This window comes from Dendrobates tinctorius, unplaced genomic scaffold (assembly GCF_039654945.1).
Source record: "Dendrobates tinctorius isolate UK_male_01 unplaced genomic scaffold, ASM3965494v1 ptg000103l, whole genome shotgun sequence".
Taxonomy (NCBI): domain Eukaryota; kingdom Metazoa; phylum Chordata; class Amphibia; order Anura; family Dendrobatidae; genus Dendrobates; species Dendrobates tinctorius.
The window spans coordinates 30,335,025-30,354,519 of record NW_027361771.1 but is presented as its reverse complement, the minus strand read 5'-3'; the positions used below and the strand labels follow the sequence as shown (position 1 = coordinate 30,354,519).

The 19,495-nt window shown below is 42.7% G+C and overlaps 1 protein-coding gene across 5 annotated transcripts in view; it reads right to left on the bottom strand.

The window, feature by feature from the left end:
• The window catches only part of TOM1L1 (target of myb1 like 1 membrane trafficking protein), a 164,877-nt gene that overhangs the window by 41,203 nt on the left and 104,179 nt on the right, over positions 1-19,495 (bottom strand). For all 5 annotated transcript variants that reach the window (XM_073588168.1, XM_073588167.1, XM_073588170.1 and 2 more), the window contains 5 exons: positions 18,870-18,950; positions 16,489-16,605; positions 9,242-9,375; positions 6,102-6,156; positions 4,242-4,401 (listed from right to left, as the gene is read on the bottom strand). In XM_073588168.1, the coding sequence (XP_073444269.1) occupies positions 4,242-4,401; positions 6,102-6,156; positions 9,242-9,375; positions 16,489-16,605; positions 18,870-18,950 (547 nt within the window). The remainder of the gene's footprint in view (positions 1-4,241; positions 4,402-6,101; positions 6,157-9,241; positions 9,376-16,488; positions 16,606-18,869; positions 18,951-19,495) is intronic.

Here is a 19,495-nt window from a genome sequence, read left to right as displayed (position 1 = left end):
GTCTGACTCCAAACTCCACTATGGTGAAGACCAAAGAGCTGTCAAAGGACACCAGAAACAAAATTGTAGCCCTGCACCAGGATGGGAAGACTGAATCTGCAATAGCCAACCAGCTTGGAGTGAAGAAATCAACTGTGGGAGCAATAATTAGAAAATGGAAGACATACAAGACCACTGATAATCTCCCTCGATCTGGTGCTCCACGCAAAATCCCACCCCGTGGGGTCAGAATGATCACAAGAACGGTGAGCAAAAATCCCAGAACCACGCGGGGGGACCTAGTGAATGAACTGCAGAGAGCTGGGACCAATGTAACAAGGCCTACCATAAGTAACACACTACACCACCATGGACTCAGATCCTGCAGTGCCAGACGTGTCCCACTGCTTAAGCCTGTACATGTCCGGGCCCGTCTGAAGTTTGCTAGAGAGCATTTGGATGATCCAGAGGAGTTTTGGGAGAATGTCCTATGGTCTGATGAAACCAAACTGGAACTGTTTGGTAGAAACACAACTTGTCGTGTTTGGAGGAAAAAAAATACTGAGTTTCATCCATCAAACACCATACCTACTGTAAAGTATGGTGGTGGAAACATCATGCTTTGGGGCTGTTTCTCTGCAAAGGGGCCAAACGACTGATCCGGGTACATGAAAGAATGAATGGGGCCATGTATCGTGAGATTTTGAGTGCAAACCTCCTTCCATCAGCAAGGGCATTGAAGATGAAACGTGGCTGGGTCTTTCAACATGACAATGATCCAAAGCACACCGCCAGGGCAACGAAGGAGTGGCTTCGTAAGAAGCATTTCAAGGTCCTGGAGTGGCCTAGCCAGTCTCCAGATCTCAACCCTATAGAAAACCTTTGGAGGGAGTTGAAAGTCCGTGTTGCCAAGTGAAAAGCCAAAAACATCACTGCTCTAGAGGAGATCTGCATGGAGGAATGGGCCAACATACCAACAACAGTGTGTGGCAACCTTGTGAAGACTTACAGAAAACGTTTGACCTCTGTCATTGCCAACAAAGGATATATCACAAAGTATTGAGATGAAATTTTGTTTCTGACCAAATACTTATTTTCCACCATAATATGCAAATAAAATGAAAAAAAAAACAGACAATGTGATTTTCTGGATTTTTTTTTCTCAGTTTGTCTCCCATAGTTGAGGTCTACCTATGATGTAAATTACAGACGCCTCTCATCTTTTTAAGTGGTGGAACTTGCACTATTGCTGACTGACTAAATACTTTTTTTCCCCACTGTATATATGTATATATATATATATATATATATATATATGTGTATATATCTATTCTTTTGTTTGGGTTTTAACCTGTCATAGGGATCCATTATATGTCCATTTTGCAAGCCTGCGAGAAAATCTCGGCATAAGGCCGGGGTCACACTGGCGAGGAATACGGCCGAGTGAGAGGCGCTAAAAGCACGCATTAGACACGGACAAATGATTCTCTATGGGGTCCCTCGCACCAGGCGTATATTTCTCATCCGTATTCTACGGTCCGTGCCACTCGCAGCATGCTGCGATTGTCAGCGTACTACGGCCATAGTACGCCAATGCAAGTCTATGGGTGCACAAAAAATACGGATTACACACGGACCACACATGTGACTTGCGAGAAATACGCACCAGGTGTCTTTTAGCAATGCCGGCAATTCAGTGCGCGATACAGTAAACTCACACTGACAGGTTTAATAAAGAAATGAAAGAATAGATATAGACACATAGAATACATATATATATACCGTATATATATATATATATGTATTCTATGTGTCTATATGTATTCTTTCGTTTGTGTTATAAAACCTGTCATAGGGCTCCATTATATGTCCATTTTGCAAGCCTGCGAGAAAATCTCGACATACGGATGCCATACGGATTACATACGGATGTAGACATGCGCCAAATACGCGACCACACCTTGCTTACGGATGACATACGGAGCACTATTTAGGGGCCTTTCATCCGTATTACGCATGTAAAATACTGACCGTATTTTACGTCGGTTAGTGTGACCCCGGCCTAAGGATGTCTTACAGATTACATACGGATGCTTACATGGGAAAAATACGCGACCACACCTTGATTACGGATGACATATGGAGCACTATTTAGGGGACATTTCTCCATATTACGCATGTAAAATACGGACCGTATTTCTCGTCAGTTAGTGTGACCCCGGCCTTAGAGTGAACATTAGGACTCAGAAAAGAAGAAGCATTACAGGGAGGGCCATTTATATTGACACACATAAATAAAATGGGAATGGTTGGTGATATCAACTTCCTGATGGGGCACATTAATATATGGGAGGGGGGAAACTTTTCAAGATTGGTGGTGATCATGGCGGCCATTTTGAAATCGGCCATTTTGGATCCTACTTTATTTTTTCCAATGGGAAGAGGGTCATGTGACACATCAAACTTATTGAGAATTTCACAAGAAAAACAATGCTGTGCTTGGTTTTAAAGTAACTTTATTCTTTCATGAATTATTTACAAGTTTATGACCACTTATAAAATGTGTTCAAAGTGCTGCCCATTGTGTTGGATTGTCAATGCAACCCTCTTCTTCCACTCAAAGAATTGATCAATTGTTTGCTATATGTCTCATTTTAAAGTACAGTTAGAAATCAATATGTGCATGTGCACTTTATGTATTGTGTTCTGACCATAGGCAGCACTGGTTTCCTCCCTTTTGTATTTGATATTGGTTTGTGGCTGACCACCACTTTTTTCCTTGCACGCTGGGTTATGCACGCCATTCTATCTGTCTTTATTGTGACTAATCTAGGCTGCTGTACACACATACAGCAGCCCTCCCCTCCCCCAGGCTCGATTTAATTATGCACCTGTGTCTGGGCCTGTTTCACCCTTTATCTATGGTTGCTGGTTTGGCAGTGTGGAGGTCAGATCTGAAATGTCCATGTCCAGACCTGGTCGGCCTTCATCTGCGCTCGCCCTTTCTGGCGCCATGGGAGTGATTCAGAAATACTTCAGGTACATTTTGCATTTAATATAGTCTTGCTTTTAATACATTTCGGAGGCCGTAATGGCACAGCAAATATAAAAAACGTAGAGTAGGACTGCCCCATATGAGAATGCTGTGACATAGCGGGGTGGCTCAAAGAACTGATAAATTGTTTGCTATATGTCTAATTTTCAAGTACAGTTAGAAATCAATATGTGCATATGCACTTTATGTATTGCGTTCTGACCATAGGCAGCACTGGCTTCTCCCCTTTTTTATTATGCATCTAATAGATGTGCCTTTTCTGTGCAGCTGCGGGCTGCTGTTTTTAAGGCTGGGGGGGCCAAGATCAATGGAGGGGCATTTGATTTGGGAGAGCAGGTTTTTCTGGATTTCTTTTGGGGGGTGGTGAGGAGCCATAGCGCTTTTCTAGTGCCTTTGTGCTACCAGTAATGTGGAAGCCCCCTATATTTCCGTTAACAGATCACAGACCTGAGTGAGTGCTTGCTTTTTTTTCGGGATTATGTTGAAGCTTTTATTGGGAACATTTTACACAACATTTGGGATTACATTTATCTGGCACTCTACACTGATCACTTACATTGGGGTTTCTATCTATATCTCCGAAAGACGTGATTCAGATGAAACCCCCAACATATTCATTCACTATCATGAATACGGAGATACACTGGACTCCATTTGACCTCTGTTCTGCGGTGTCCATTTCAGAAGTGCTATAATGCACACTTAAAAAGACAGACACTGCCAGATCATAGGACAGAAAGTTCAAAGAATCTCCATCTGCCTCATAATAGGGAATTTCCTTCGAGGGGTTCTGCTGGAGCAGAGCCGTTCTGCTGGAGCAGAGCCTTACTGCTATTTTTGGGAGGCAGAATAAAGAAATGGCAGGTCAAAAATTGATTCTGCTTATTTTTTATGCCGTTCCTCGTGCAATATAAATGATTAGATGACTTTATATTTCAGGTCAGTGAGATTACAGCGATACCAGATTCATATTTTTTTTATGTTTGGTTGCTATCACAGTGAAAAACGCTTCATGTCATCTTCATGTTGCTGAAAATTTCTGTGCAAAAAAATGGGACTGCGGTGCGGATTTACAAATCTACAGTATGTTAATTCTCTGCGGGAAATCTGTACGAATTTCACCCACTGTTTTGGAAAAGGCAGAATCTGAGGCAGCCAGATGTAAGCCCTGGATTTCTATGATAAGACCAAAGTAATACTTGCTTACCGAAAATGTGGGCTTGCTGTTGGTTCACACTTGGCACTGAAGCAGGAAGAGCAGCGGCAGGTGGAGGGTAGCCATTACTCTGGTTCTGTATTTTAGGCATTTGGTCAAGGTCAAGTTCAATGAGTTCACTTGAAGGCGCTGAAGGCTGATTCATCCCAGTCTGAAAGGACAATGTGAATCTTACATTATACAAATGGCTCCCGTCAATGACAAAAAGAACAATGCATAAAACAAATCATGCTCATTCAACATTACAATAATTTTAATAGAAGTTGTCCTTCTGCTCTGTGTAACCCTGCCCCTACCACTGATTGGCAGCTTTCTGCCTATGCACAGTGTACATAGAAAGCTGCCAATCAGTGGTGTGGGTGGGGTTATACAGAGCTCAGCATTTAGAAAACAGTTTTTTAAAGGGAACCTGTCACCCCCACCAGAAGTTTTTAATTAAAAGAGCCACCTTGTGCAGCACTAATGCTGCATTCTGTCAAGGTGGCTCTTTTAGTTGGGGTCCCTTCCACCGCCGAAAGTATCGTTTTTATAATTTGTCACTCATACCTTCATACCTCTAGTTTGTCCGGGGGGCAGGTCTTACCCCCGGACAAAGATGCCTCACACCCATCAGTCATTTCCTCCATTCTTCTGGGCTCCGCCTCCTCAGCGTTCAGGAGATCCCGCCCCGCAGTATTTTCTTATTTATTCACACTGTGGGGCGGGATCTCGGGCCGCGCGTCCACGCAGGCGCGAGAAGGAAGACATCATGTGATTTCAGTGGACGGTCAGTGCTAACTGCGCATGCCCAAGATACAAGATTACAGTGCAGGCGCCGGGTAAATAACTGAACGCTGAGGAGGCGGAGCCCAGAAGAATGGAGGAAATGACTGATGGGTGTGAGGTGTCTGTGTCCGTGAGGAAAGACCTGCCCCCGGACAAACTAGAGGTATGAGTGACAAATTATAAAAACGATTCTTTCAGTGGTGGAAGGGACCCAACTAAAAGAGCCACCTTGACAGAATGCAGCATTAGTGCTGCACAAGGTGGCTCTTTTAGTTAAAAACACCTGGGGGGGTTGACAGGTTCCCTTTAAGCAAAACTGCAGAGCAGAAAGCAGCCTAGTAAGTGACACATTGCTGGAATCTGCGTTTGTGTCCCTACATCATGCTGCTCTCAGATTACATAGCAAAAACCTGGTTACAGATTCCCTTTAAGAACGCTTGTTTCAATAATTTTAAAGTGGCGCTGTCATCTCTCCAGACAAGTCTGATTTAGAATATTATCGTACTCTCTATAAAGTATCCACTCCGGAGCATCTTTTTTTTAGAATTCTGAACTGCAATTTTCCTCTGTTTAAATTGACAACTGGATATTACTAGTTGGGGGTGTGCCCCTACCCACGGAGGCATTATCCAATCAGTGTTGACAGTATCAAACTGTGTAGGGACACCCCCCTAATGGTAATGGTAACACCTACTTGTCAGTTTATTCATACATTTTTTGGAAAAATAAAAGAGGAGCAGACTGGTGATGAGCGAGTATACTCGTTGCTCGAGTTTTCCCGAGCATGCTCGGGTGGTCTCCGAGTATTTTGGCGTGCTCGGAGATTTAGTTTCTGTCGATGCAGCTGCATGATTTATGGCTGCTGTACAGGCTCAATACATGTGTGGAATGCCTGTTTGTTAGGGAATTCCGACATGTATTCAGCCTGTCTACAAGTCACAAATTATGCAGCTGAGGCGATGAAAACTAAATCTCCGAGCACGCCGAAATACTCGGAGGACACCCGAGCATGCTCGGGAAAACCCAAGCAATGAGTATACTCGCTCATCACTAGAGCAGACTAATACAGTAATGTAACTGCCTTACCACATTTTGATCTTGATGGTTTTTCGTCATCTGGTTATTTCTATTGCGTAAGAACCTAAAACGTGCAAAAGCGGACATTATATTAAAGATAAAAATATGCAACTAATTACAGCATAACTAATTTATGTCACAAGATACCAATGTATGAATTATTAGGTGAGATGGTTGGAGCTTGATGGTTTATCAGGAGTGAGGATACAAGACAAAATCTAACTTGTATCGAAGTGAAAACAGCATCTAGAAATTAATTTTCAGTATGTGTGCAGACATTTCTATCTGTATTACTGACACAGAAACATATCAGAAAATAGTATCGGTGAGGGTATGGGCTTTGGCATCCCTAATTCTCAGTGCCAGATAAAACTCTGCAATAGCCCGGGGTTCAAATGTTCTTTTTTGCTTTCCTGAATAGCATATATTAGATGACTGGTGCCCAGTGGCCCGTCCCAAACTCTTGGCATTGATAAATGGTACCAGTGCTGGACATAACGACAAAGCACATTGCTGGTGCTGACAGTCAAGACCAAAGGAAGGAGTTTGGGAAAGTTTGGAGACAACAGCTAAATAGAACTTCTCTCTAGGCTTATTTTTCTTAAAACAATGCCACCGATTATTCAAAGCAATTTTGGTAGAATTTTGCCTTAAATTTCTTTGAAATGTTGCAAAAATTGTGAGAATTTTGGCGTTTGGTGTTTTAACCCGCTCTGCCAAAATGAGCAGGTGTAAAATTTGTGGTGAGGCCTACGGAGGTGCATGCCACGGATGTATCAGGATTGTCTGACTCCAACATGCCCCAGTGAAATCGCTGCTCTTAATGAATCAGGGCCTAAGGCTGTGTGCACACGGTGCGGTTTCTGCTGCGTTTCCGCAGCGGTTTTGCCCCTGCGGAAACGCAGCAGTTCCGCTGACCAAGTACAGTACAATGAAACCCTATGGGGTTTCAAAAACGCTGTGCTGACGGTGCGGTTTTTTCCGCGCGAATTTGCTGCGGTTTACAAACCGCAGCATGTCAATTGTTTGTGCGGTTTCCGCAGCGGTTTCATATCTCTACCATAGTAGAGGTGTGAAACCGCAGGGCAAAACCGCAGACCAAACCGCAGGAAAACCGCAGGTCACTTTACCTGCGGTTTTACCTGTGTTTCCGCGCGGAAAAAACCGCAGCGGAATCCGCAACGTGTGCACATAGCCTTAGTATGTTTTCACTTGTCATTAAGTTCAGTACCGACTGTGGTTATTGATTTAGTAGGAATAAATCTACAAACAGACTCATAGAATCATAGAAGGTTAACGTTGGAAGAGACCTCCTGAGTCATCGTGTCTAAATCCCTGCTCAATGCAGGATTCACAAAATCATCCCAGACAGATGTCTATCCAGCCTCTGTTTGAAGACCTCCATTGCAGGAAAACTCTCTACCTCTAGTGGCAGTCTGTTTCACACATCAATAAAATGTTTTTTTCTAATATCTAATCTGTATCTTCTCCCTTTCAGGTCATTCCATTGCTTCGCCATTCAAAGGAAGTCTGTCGGCACATAATGATTGTTTAAACCAAGCACAGGAGCTACTTGTTTTCCATCTATCTCTGCCCTTCTCTGTCCCCTGTAATGCCAAAACTGATGATCAAAGAAGAGGGTGGCTTCGAAAAGCAAGTAGGTTAGAACAGTCATTTTGTGCTGACAGACTCACTATAACAGACAAATAGGTATCAAAATACAGCAATGTACATTAGATCTGAATAGGATATTTTTTATCCATTGTATTCTTTTGGTTGGTATAAATAATAAATTGGGAGATATAGTGCAACAGATGGTTAAGCCCACTCACCAATCATAAGAACATTTGCAATTTTCTTTAGGTATCTCTAGAAAAAAATACTTGCATTCCCCATAAAATAACAATACTGGAGCATTTTTTAACAGATCTCTGAAACATACTTATTAAAACTGTCCAATATTTAGTCATTCTAAACTCATACTGGACAGTCTTCAAATTCTCCAGATTTAGCACATTACTTCATGGTGGTTGATGTATTTGGACTGTAGTATACGTGTCTAAGGCTCCAATTCATAGTTCTTTTTGTAACTTTTTTTAAGAAAATGATTGTGATTTCAGGCATTTCTACAATGGGTTTTTGCACAATGTTTATTCTAGTTTTTTTCCAGTCTTCGTCATTTTTGTGAACTTCTTGATAATTCATTATTTGCAACTTTTATGAAATGGCAAAAATTTTTTGGCGCAATGGTACTCCAGTACCCTAGTAAAGTAAGAAAAAAATAGACCGTATGTGCCTGATTTATTAAGACTGGCATTTTGCACGCTAATCTTATAGAGGCACTCCTCCCATCAAATTTATTATCCTCTTACTATATTGCAGTCAGCATATTATATGGCACTGTGTGCTTACAATTGCTTATTTTGCCTTTCTACCCAGCTAATTCTTCTCTTTTCTCTACTCTATGTAGAAACAGGAAGCCCTTTGTCCCTGCATTTATCATTCCCCTCTTCCGTTCCTGGCCCAGAGGCTCCGTCCTCCTCCCTGCCAGGGACTTTTGCAGCGACTCATGACTCATATTGGATAGATAGACCTCCTGTCTCTAAATAAAGCTCAGAAGGATTCAGCTAGTCAGTTATTAATCATGTGATGTCATAGACCTAATTTTAAAAGAGAATTAGCTGGGTAGAAAGGTAAAAGGAGCAATTGTAAGTACACAGTGCTATAAAATATGATGACTGCAATATATTAAGGGGATAAAAACTTTGATGGGAGGAGGAGGAGTGCTTCTTTATAGAAGGCACCTGTGGAGTAAGATGTGCCTAATTCATTAAAAGGCACATGCCTCTTAATAAATTCCACACATCTTAAAACTGTGACTGAAGGGTCTGGAGTACATTTCTGGCATAATTTACGGCACTAAAGTGCTGGGCGGCCCTTACTATGCCCCGCCTCACCCAAGCTCCGCCTGTTTTGGTGATGCTGGCCGGGATTGGCTTAGAAACGCCAAAAATCACAAAATCTTTGGGCTAAATATGAGACAACAAAGTGCAAGTTTACAAAATAAATCTTAAACCATTTTAATCACACGGTAGTGATAACGCTCTCAGCTGTCGGAAGGAAAAATAATACAAATTTGAACGAGTTACCTTGTGTGTCTCAGGAAAATGTTATTCAAGTCATCATTGACTTGCACCAGTTCAATGATTACATCCTCATTTTGTACTATTTCTAAAAGCTGTAAGATCCTGGCTTGCATTTCCCGGCAAACTTTTTCCAGCTCCTGTTAGATATCAGTAGAGATCAGGCTTTAATAAGCGACATGATAGTAACATAGAGATTTCTTTGTTGGAGGATGTCAAAGTAAATACTGTATGGGGTGACAATGGGAAGGCTTCACTGCTGACAATGCAGGTAGTGTAAATTGCAGCCTCTGATATGAATTCCAATCCTACATTCTCATTTGTAGAGCCGGAGGCCCAGAAGTGAGAGCGACTTGTGTAAGCTGACAAAGCAGTGCGACTACCATTGATCTAGACTATATGTGAGCGGACAGGAGGTAATGCCGGGCTAGGTGCTAATAAGAGAATGAGCTTCCCACATTGTTACAGTGAAGACTGCATTCACAAGAGATAAAAAATGTGTCTGCAGAGGGAAAAGCAACCTAGGAAGTGAGAAGTAGGAGGAGGGTGAAATATAGACTATAGGATAAAAGGATGAAACCGGAGGAATTTCAAATAAGCAAGTGGGTTGCTGAACATCAAAGGTTACAGAAAGGGATAGATGTGGGAGAGAAGAGTTTATTTAAAGGGAACCTGCCACATCCAAAAATACTATCTCCAGATAAAGGGTTAATTCACATCCTATGGCGTTAAAATCATGGCTGCCTGCTTTACTAGAACAACGGCTGGAGGAAAAAGATGATATTGTATCTTCGGTGCGGTTACTCGCTTCCATTCATAGGGGCAGTGCAGGGAGTGGTTACAATCACCGCCCACTACACAGAGAATGAGGTTGTAATCACTCCTTGGCACTTTGAGTGACAACCTGTTTTGCATTGTATGTGTGCAGATTGTGTGTGCAAAGCAGGCAGCCAATCAAAGTCCCGGGAGTGTTTACAGCACGCTCCCCAATGACTGCAAGCAAGTGGCTACAGGGAGGAAATAAGTTCACTTTCTCCCTGTACCTGCTGCTCCAGTAACGCAGCCTAACATTATTTTAACTTATATTATTACTGCAGGTAAAGGTAAGTGGTATTTTTGGACATAACAGGGTCCCTTTAAAGGGATAAAACACAACAAATTTTTCATATACACTTGCACAGTACATGACTACAAGCTTTAACAGCATTTTTTTTAATTTCAATGCTGGAGTGGTGCCACATATCTATGTTCTCTGACCCTAGGATTATACTGAGCTGAGCAGTCGCTGTCTTCAGCTGTTCCTGCCACCACCATCTTGTGATTGCTTCTACTGACCTGAAGTCAGAGGTAATGGTCACAAGCTCTCAGTCTAAATCTATGAGGGCCTCGTCTGGCTCTCACAGACTTACATTGATTTGTGACGTATAGATAGCTGAGCAAACACTACAGCGATCCGGCAGATCACAGTGCACTATACTATATGGAAGACTATGGGGAGTGCATTATACTATATTAAGGACTATGGGGTGCATTGTACTTTATGGCGGACTATGGATGGTGCAATACAGTATATGGAGGATTATGGAGTGCATTACACTATATGGAGGATTATGGGGAGTGCATTAAACTATATGAAGAACTATGGGGGTGCATAATACTATATGGATGACTATGGGGTGTGTATTATACTATATGGCATACTCTGGGGTGCATTATGCTATATAGAAGACTATGGGGGTGCATTATACAATATGGAAGACTACTGGGAGTGCATAATACTATATAGAGAACTATGGGGGTGCATATACTATATGAAGGACTATGGGGTGTGTATTATACTATATGGCATACTCTGGGGTGCATTATACTATATAGAGGACTATGGGGAATTGCATTATACTATTTGGAGGGCTATGTGGGTGCATTTTACTATATGGAGGACTATATATGGGGAGTGCATTATACTATATGGAGGACTATAGGAAGTCCATTATACTATATAATAGGTAATATGGGGCCCATTATATTGTATGGAGGATGATGGGGAGGGCATTAAGATATTCAGAGGACTATGTGGTGCATTATACTATTCTATACTCTATATATATTTTATACTATACCATTCCTCCTCTCGCCGCCTCCAACTGAGAACTTTCCTTAAGTTTGTTCTTTGTTTAACTTCAAAACATCACAAATTGTAGTGCATTCCCTAAGCATTTCTTGCCTAGATTACTGCAACATTGTTCTTAGTGACCTTCCAGTTCACACTTTTACACTATTGCACCCCTCCAATCCAACCTCAACTTCACTGCCTGGTTAATCTACTTATCCCCTTATTACTACTTTGCCACTCCGCCTTGTAAATCCACTCGCAGGATATCCATTAGCCAGAGAATTGAGTTTAAAATACTAACAATGACTTACCAAGCTGTCCATGTTCTATCTCCACATAAGGCGAATGGAGGTGTAGCTGATTGATAAGGTGTTGTGAGATTTTTTTTCCTACCTCCGTATCCAAAATGAAGAGCAGAAAGGACCAGGGCAGACTCAGCATCCATATTCTCAAATGAAGAACCCCAATGTGGGTGCAATTCAAGTCTTGGTTTATTTAAACCCAGATACAGAATTAATAATTTTCTCCTGCAACCTTCTTTTTTGGTCTGCTCTTGCTAATTCCTCATACAGTACAGCCAACTTTAATGCCCTTTATACACATTAGGCCAGGATCACAGTACTGTGTTTAACGCGAGAAACTCGCACCAGTCTCTCGCATCAACACCCGGCACTGCCGCCGGCACTCAGGGCCGGAGCGGCGGCTGCTTGTATTTCTATGCAGCTGCAGCTCCGGTCCTGAGTGCCGGCGGCAGTGCTGGGTGTTGATGAGAGAGACTCGTGCGAGTTTCTCGCATCAAACACGGTACTGTGATCCCGGCCTTAGATGGCTGTACTGTTAGAATCTGTTCAGTTTGTGACTATCTGCCATTTTCTTGTAGTGTTCTGGCTGCTGGTCTTTCTCCCCTGGTGCTGGGCTTGTCTTCGGTCAGGTGATTGTATCACCCTTTATTAACCAACACCTCTCTCCCATTCCTTGCTGGACAACAGTGTTAATCCGCTTGAGTTCTGTCTTGGAGCTTTGCTTTCTGTGTGTTTAATTAGTGCAGTGCTGGGACCTCTGGTTCTGCTAGTCTTAGTTTCTGTTTTCAGTTTGTTTCTGCAGCCTTCTCTTTGTTTTCTATTAGGCGGTGACCTGTTTTTGTATCCAGTCCATAGATCTTTCAGGGACCCCCTTCCCCCTAGCTATAGGTCTTTGCTTGAGATTAACCCTGGATCGTCGGTGGGTCTATTTGCAAGGAATGGGTCGCCCACTCCATCATAGGATATCAGCCTAGTCGCAGTGCAGGGTCAGTTTTCCCCCCTCCTACCCTAGTCCTGTGCTGCAGAACCGTAACATGTGCAATGGTTTGGGTTGATCGTTTGGACAACCGTTAACTCTGCATTCTTTCCCATACACATGTGCACTCGCTAGGCTGAACACTCCTGTGTTCTCTTCCAGGCATGTCTGATGGTGGCTTATTTCAAAGAGAACAAAAAGGATCTGTAGTTTGAAATTGGACATGCAGAATAGTTAACTCTCCCAACAATCAATTGTCCAGGGCTCCAATACAGATAGACTGTTGGTCAACATTAGTCTAATGTGTATAGGGGCTTACAATCCCTTATACTCTAGAACTTGCTACACTAAAACTCACATTTGAAACATTCAAAAGCATCCAGAAACCCAACTATTCAGAAAAAAACAGCAAAACAGCTCTATGTATGAGAAGCTTCATACTGATGTAAGGGGTTGGAGATTTATCCTTTTTTACTGTGTATATGTCTATAATGTATTTATACTGATTTTCTTGTATTACCCATGTATAATGTGTTGTAACATGTATGTGATAGGGACAGTGCAGTCTGTATTATAGTCACTAGATGGGGGCACTGAGTCCATTACATGTTAGGTACACTGTAGGACATATAGGAGTTAATTGTAGGAGGTGTTCACGGGGGAATAAGTCAGAAAGGTTTTCCTGTTTTAGTGAGTCAGGGGCCAGACCCCGTAGTGCCCTGGAAGGGCTATATGCCCGAGCTGCCTCATAACCCCTCAACGTTTAAGAGTGTGCCCAGCCATCCATGGTACACTGGAAGGGAGAGAGTACAGCAGTTTCCCATGTAAAAAGAAGAAAGAAAGAAGTAGAGAAGGCACATTGGTCACCGTAAAAGTGTACGGGCAGGTCACTCCATAATGTGGCGTATAACTTCGTGGGCTGAGTCTCTGATGTCCGGGGCAAAACGGACGGGAGAGTGCTTCACCGTGGTAACGTTTGACAAGGAGGATACTGAGGGGCAGTCTGAGACAGTCCATCCTGCGGAAACACTTAGGGTATGTGCACATGTTGCTGATTCTACCGCAAATCCGCAGTGGCAGAATCTCCTGTGTTGTACAGTAGCATTATAGCCTATGTAAATTGAAAAATGCTGTGCACATGCTGCAGAAAAATCTGCGCGGAAACGCTGCGGGTTCATTTCCACAGCACGTCAATTCTTTGTGCAGATCTGCAGCATTTCTGCACCCATTGACTTGCATTGAGTCGGGCATATCCACAGCAAAACCGCAGTTCTAAAAAAGATCTGCGGTTTTGCTGCGGATGAAACGCTGCAGATCGGGAGGGGGGAAGAGTGTGGGCGGAGTGTGGGTGGTGACTGTGTGCGTGTTTGATGTGTGGACGGTGACTGTGTGTGTGTATGGGCCTATGTGTGTGTGTGTGTGGGGTCTGCGGTGCTGTGCAGGGGTTGCTGGGGTCTTGCAGGTGGTCATCAAGCTGTCCGGGGGTCTGCTGGGGTCTTGCGGGGGTCTGCCGGGGTCTGGCGGGAGGTCATCAGTCTGTCTGGGGGTCTGCTGGGGTCTTGCGGGGGTCTGCTTGGGTTTTGCAGGGGGTCATCGGGCTGCCCGTGGCTCTGCCGGGGTCTTGCAGGGGTCTGCGGGGCTGTGCGGGGGTTTTCAGGGTCTTACGGGGGTCTGCCGGGGCTCTGCGGGGTGTCTGCGGGGGGTCTGTGTGTGTGTGCGCATGTGTATGCCTACTACACTGACAGTGAGTGACACATTAGCCAATGATGGGACAATAGTAGTCCCATCATCCGGCTAATGTGTTGAATGCAAAAAAAAAAAACATACATAACATACAACATATAACATACAGAACATACATATAACATACAACACATAACAGATTACATACCTACCAATCACCTAATTCCCCGATGCCCCCCTTTTCCTTTAATAAAAATAAAATAATAAACCAACCTATACTTACCTTTCCGACGTAGTCCAATTAATAACGAGGGTCCCACGACAATCTCCCGTGTAGAGCAGCCGCATCAGCTGATGCGACCACTCTACAGGGGCTCCAGTGATGAAATGACAGGCAGAGGTAATCCTCCACTGTGTATATAGAGTAAGATCCTGAACTCAGGTAACTTAGTGCTGCACTTCAGGAGGCATTGTCTCCTGTCAGTTCATCACTGGGAGGCCCTATAGAGCAGTGACATCATCTGATGTCACTTTTCTACAGGGGAGATCATCGTGGGACACTCGTTATTAATTGGACTGCGTCGGACAGGGAGTATACGGTTGGTTTATTTCTTTACTTTTTATTATAGGAGACCGAGGGCGTTGCTTGGATCTGGATGTGCAATAAAAATATGAAGACGGTGTTGTGTTTTATTTTATTAAAATACTTTATTCTTATGTGTGTGGTTTTCTTAACCCTTTAAAACTAAAAGATTAATAATGGATAGGCGTCTTATTGACACCTCTCCATTATTAACCGGGCTTTATGGGACCTTACAATAGCAAGGTGACATTAACCCCTTATTACCCCATATCCCACCGCTACACGGGAGTGGGAAGAGAGGGGCTAAGTCCTGGAATTGGCACGTCTTACAGAAGCGCCATTTTTGGGGCGACTGCGGGCTGGTATTTGTAGCCGGGGGGGCAATATCCATGTCCCCTTCCTAGGCTATGAATATCAGCCCGCAGCCTTTCTGGCTATAAAATATAGGGGAACCCCACATCATTTTTTTGGGGGGGGGTCACCCTATTTTAATAGCCAGTAAAGGCTATACAGACAGCTGCGGACTGATATTCATAGCCTGGGAAGGGGCCATGGGTATTACCCCCTTCCCAGGCTACAAATATTGGCCCCTGGCTGTTGGCTTTCCCCCTATGGCGCAGAAAATTGCTCGGGAGCCGACGTAATTTTTTTTTCTTTTTAAAACAAAAATATTGTTCATTAATAAACATGGATATGTCTATGGAAATATCTATAGAAATATCTTTGGATATACCTATGGATAGATATAGATATATGGATATATCTATCTATCTATCTGTGTGTGTAATGGAGTGTGGATTGGACAAATGTAGGTTGGACAGAGGTTGGACAGAAATGACATCACAAATCTTTTCTTTTTTTTTTTTGTTAAATAACACATCTTTATTTAGCTTACAAAAACGCATACAAATCCGCAGGCAAAACCGCAATTAAAAACCGCATCAAATCTGCGGCAAAAACGCATCAAAAACATTTTCTGCCAAGAGATGCGGATTTTGTGTGGAAAAATCCATAGTAGAATCCGCAACGTGTGCACATACCCTTAGTGACGTAAGAAACAGAGAAAGGAAAGATGAAGTGTGACGTGTTTCTTGTTAAGGAAATGCTGGAAACTACGTGGATATGCTGTGTCCAGAGGTAAATAAAATGATTCAGTTGAGAGTTGTCCTGAACTGTGACATTTCATTGGAAACCAGGAGTAGCAGCTTGCCAGCGCAGCAAGGAAGGCGCTGACAGGACAGCAAAGTGAGTACAGACCGTGCCATGCCAGATAGAAGGTACCGTTTTCCTGTAAGGGAAGGCCAGGGTATACAATGCCCAACCACCTTAGTCACGACTACTGCCCTGGCCGACCTTTACACTAATTGTACAATTTTGTTGTAGATAATATGAATATATAATGTATGTTATGTGTTATGAGCCCTGTTTGCACTTTTTTCATATGTACAGTGCCCTGGTGCTTAAAGAAAAGATAATAATAATAAAGCAATAAACAATACAAGTGTGGTTAGTTTCCTCTACTAGTGCAATAATGCAGAAACTGTTGAACCACAGACAATAGGCCATCCTGATCACTAATTATAAATGAGAAGATACCTGCAAGAGCTCCATGTCTTGCTGTAACTCTGCTCCCGGGGTGTTCTCAATCAAGATTTCTGACATGACTCTCAAATTCATTTTCACCATATCCAGTTCACTGTACAGTTTACCGATCTACAGAACAGAAAACATTTGGATGCAGTAGCATTCAGTAACAAGATTACATGATATGGCTTATGTCAGGAGAGTCCCAATATATGGCTTATCTCAGAAGATTTATTTTTATTTATTATGCTTTTGCTTATATGCTTTGCTTATATAGCGCTATCTTATTCCACAGCGCTTTTCATACATTATCATCACTGTCTCCATTGGGGCTCACAATCTAAATTCACTATCAGTATGTCTTTGCAGTGTGGGAGTAAAACGGACAACCCGGAGGAAACCCACGCAAACACAGGGAGAACATACAAACTCCTGCAGATGTTGTGCTTGGTGGGATTTGAACCCAGGACCCAAGGCTTATGTCAGGAGAGTCACATTATATGTCCTATGTCATGAGAGACACAATATATGGCTTATACCACGAGAGTCACAACATAAGACTTATGCCAGGAGAGTCACATTATATGGCTCATATCACTAAAGTCACAAAATATGGCTTATGTCATGAGAGTCACAATGTACTGTATGGTTTATATCAGATGAGTCACAATTAGTGTTGAGCGATACCATCCGATATTCAGAAATATCGGATCGGATTGGATCGGCCCGATACCCCAAAAAGTATCGGTATCGCCGATTCCGATACCGGAAGTCCCATTCAAGTCAATGGGACAGAAATATCGGAATTAAAAAAAACCCTTTCTTGCCTTGTACATCCTGTTCGGGAGGGGTGAAGAGTGTGGGCGGTGCGTGGGCAGACACTGTGCGTGTCTGTGTGTGTGGACGGGGTCTGTGCGGCCTCTCGGGGGTCTGTGCCGACTGTCGGGGGCCTGTGCCGGCTGCCGGTGGTCTGTACGGGCCTCTCGGGGGTATGTGCCGGCTGCCGGTGGTCTGTACGGGCCTCTCGGGCGTCTGTGCCGACTGTCGGGGGCCTGTGCCGGCTGCCGGTGGTCTGTACGGGCCTCTCGGGGGTCTGTACAGGCCTGTCGGGGGCCTGTGCCGGCTGCCGGTGGTCTGTACGGGCCTCTCGGGGGCCTGTGCCGGCTGTCAGTGGTCTGTGCCGGCTGCCGGGGGCTTGTGCCGGCTGCCGGGGGTCTGTGCGGGCCTGCCGTGGGTCTTGTGTGTGTGCAGGCATCGCCCGATGGGACTACAAGTCCCATCGGGCGATGCCTGCTACAATGACAGTGATTGACACATTAGCCAATGATGGGACAGTAGTAGTCCCATCATCCGGCTAATGTGTTGAATGTAAAAAAAACAAAAAAAAAAAACATACTACATACATACTACATATATACTACATTCATACAACATACATACATACTACATACATGCTACATATATACTACATTCATACAACATACATATTTACTACATACATACTACACATATACTACATTCATACAACATACATACATACTACATACTATATACATGCTACATATACACTACATTCATACAACATACATACATACTACATATATACTACATTCATACCACATACATATATACTACATGCATACTACATATATACTACATTCATACAACATACATACTACATACATGCTACATATATACTACATTCATACAACATACATACATACATACTACATACTACATACATGCTACATATATACTACATTCATACAACATACATACATACTACATACATACTACATATATACTACATTCATACAACATACTACATACATGCTACATATATACTACATTCATACCACATACATATATACTACATACATACTACATATATACTACATTCATACCACATACATATATACTACATACATGCTACATATATACTACATTCATACAACATACATATACACTACATACATACTACATGTATACTACATTCATACAACATACATACATACTACATACTACATACATGCTACATATATACTACATTCATACAACATACATACATACATACTACATACATGCTACATATATACTACATATATACTACACTGTCATCATTTCAGCAGCCAATCACAGCCACAACAGTGGCTCATTGCATTATGGGAACTTCCGATTCTGGTATTCGATATCGAAAAAATATCGGTACTCGGTATCGGAATTCCGATACAGTGAATATTGGCCGATACCCGATATTTGCAGTATCGGAATGCTCAGCACTAGTCACAATATATCGTTTACGTCAGGGCAGTCATATTATATGGCTTATGTCAGAAGAGTAACAAAATATAGCTTATGAAAACTAAGTAGAGGTTTAATAAAAATCCTAGTACCTGTTCAGATGAAAGCTGCTGCATAGACGTATCTGTAAATGATGGGGTAGTAGTTCTGTCGCAAATAACTTTCTTGACGCCCTGAAAATCAGATAAAAAAATACATGGATTTATCTCTGCAAGTAATTTTTTACTATTCTTATTGTCTTATTGCAACGATTTGCACCTGTTTCTGTCTGTGACCTTCTCTAAGATGCAGTATGTTGCACAATTTTGTCAGGACAAACAGCACAGAAACCCGAAGGACCCAATTATAGCCGATGATGTCTGTCATACACTACTGGTGTCTTTCATGGGACAGATCCAGGACTGCAGTCATTTTCCGTTAGGGGACCAGAACAATGAAAATGAAAAATGCAGATTAGAACAGGGTCCATCTTTTTTGCTTTTTTTATGTTCATCATGTGCAAAACAGTAAAAAGTTCTATGGGTGAAAACGGGCAGTTGACAAGATGATACATCAAAGAAAGACTATAAGCCATACAGAATAGCCAATAGCTCAACAGCGCAGTGGTGTGACAAAGCTCATCTCAACATACATTTGTTAAGTTAGCTAAAGATAGAACAGTGTAGTATATACTGCATGTTCAACTCTTAAAAAAATGCCACATCTATTTGACATGTTG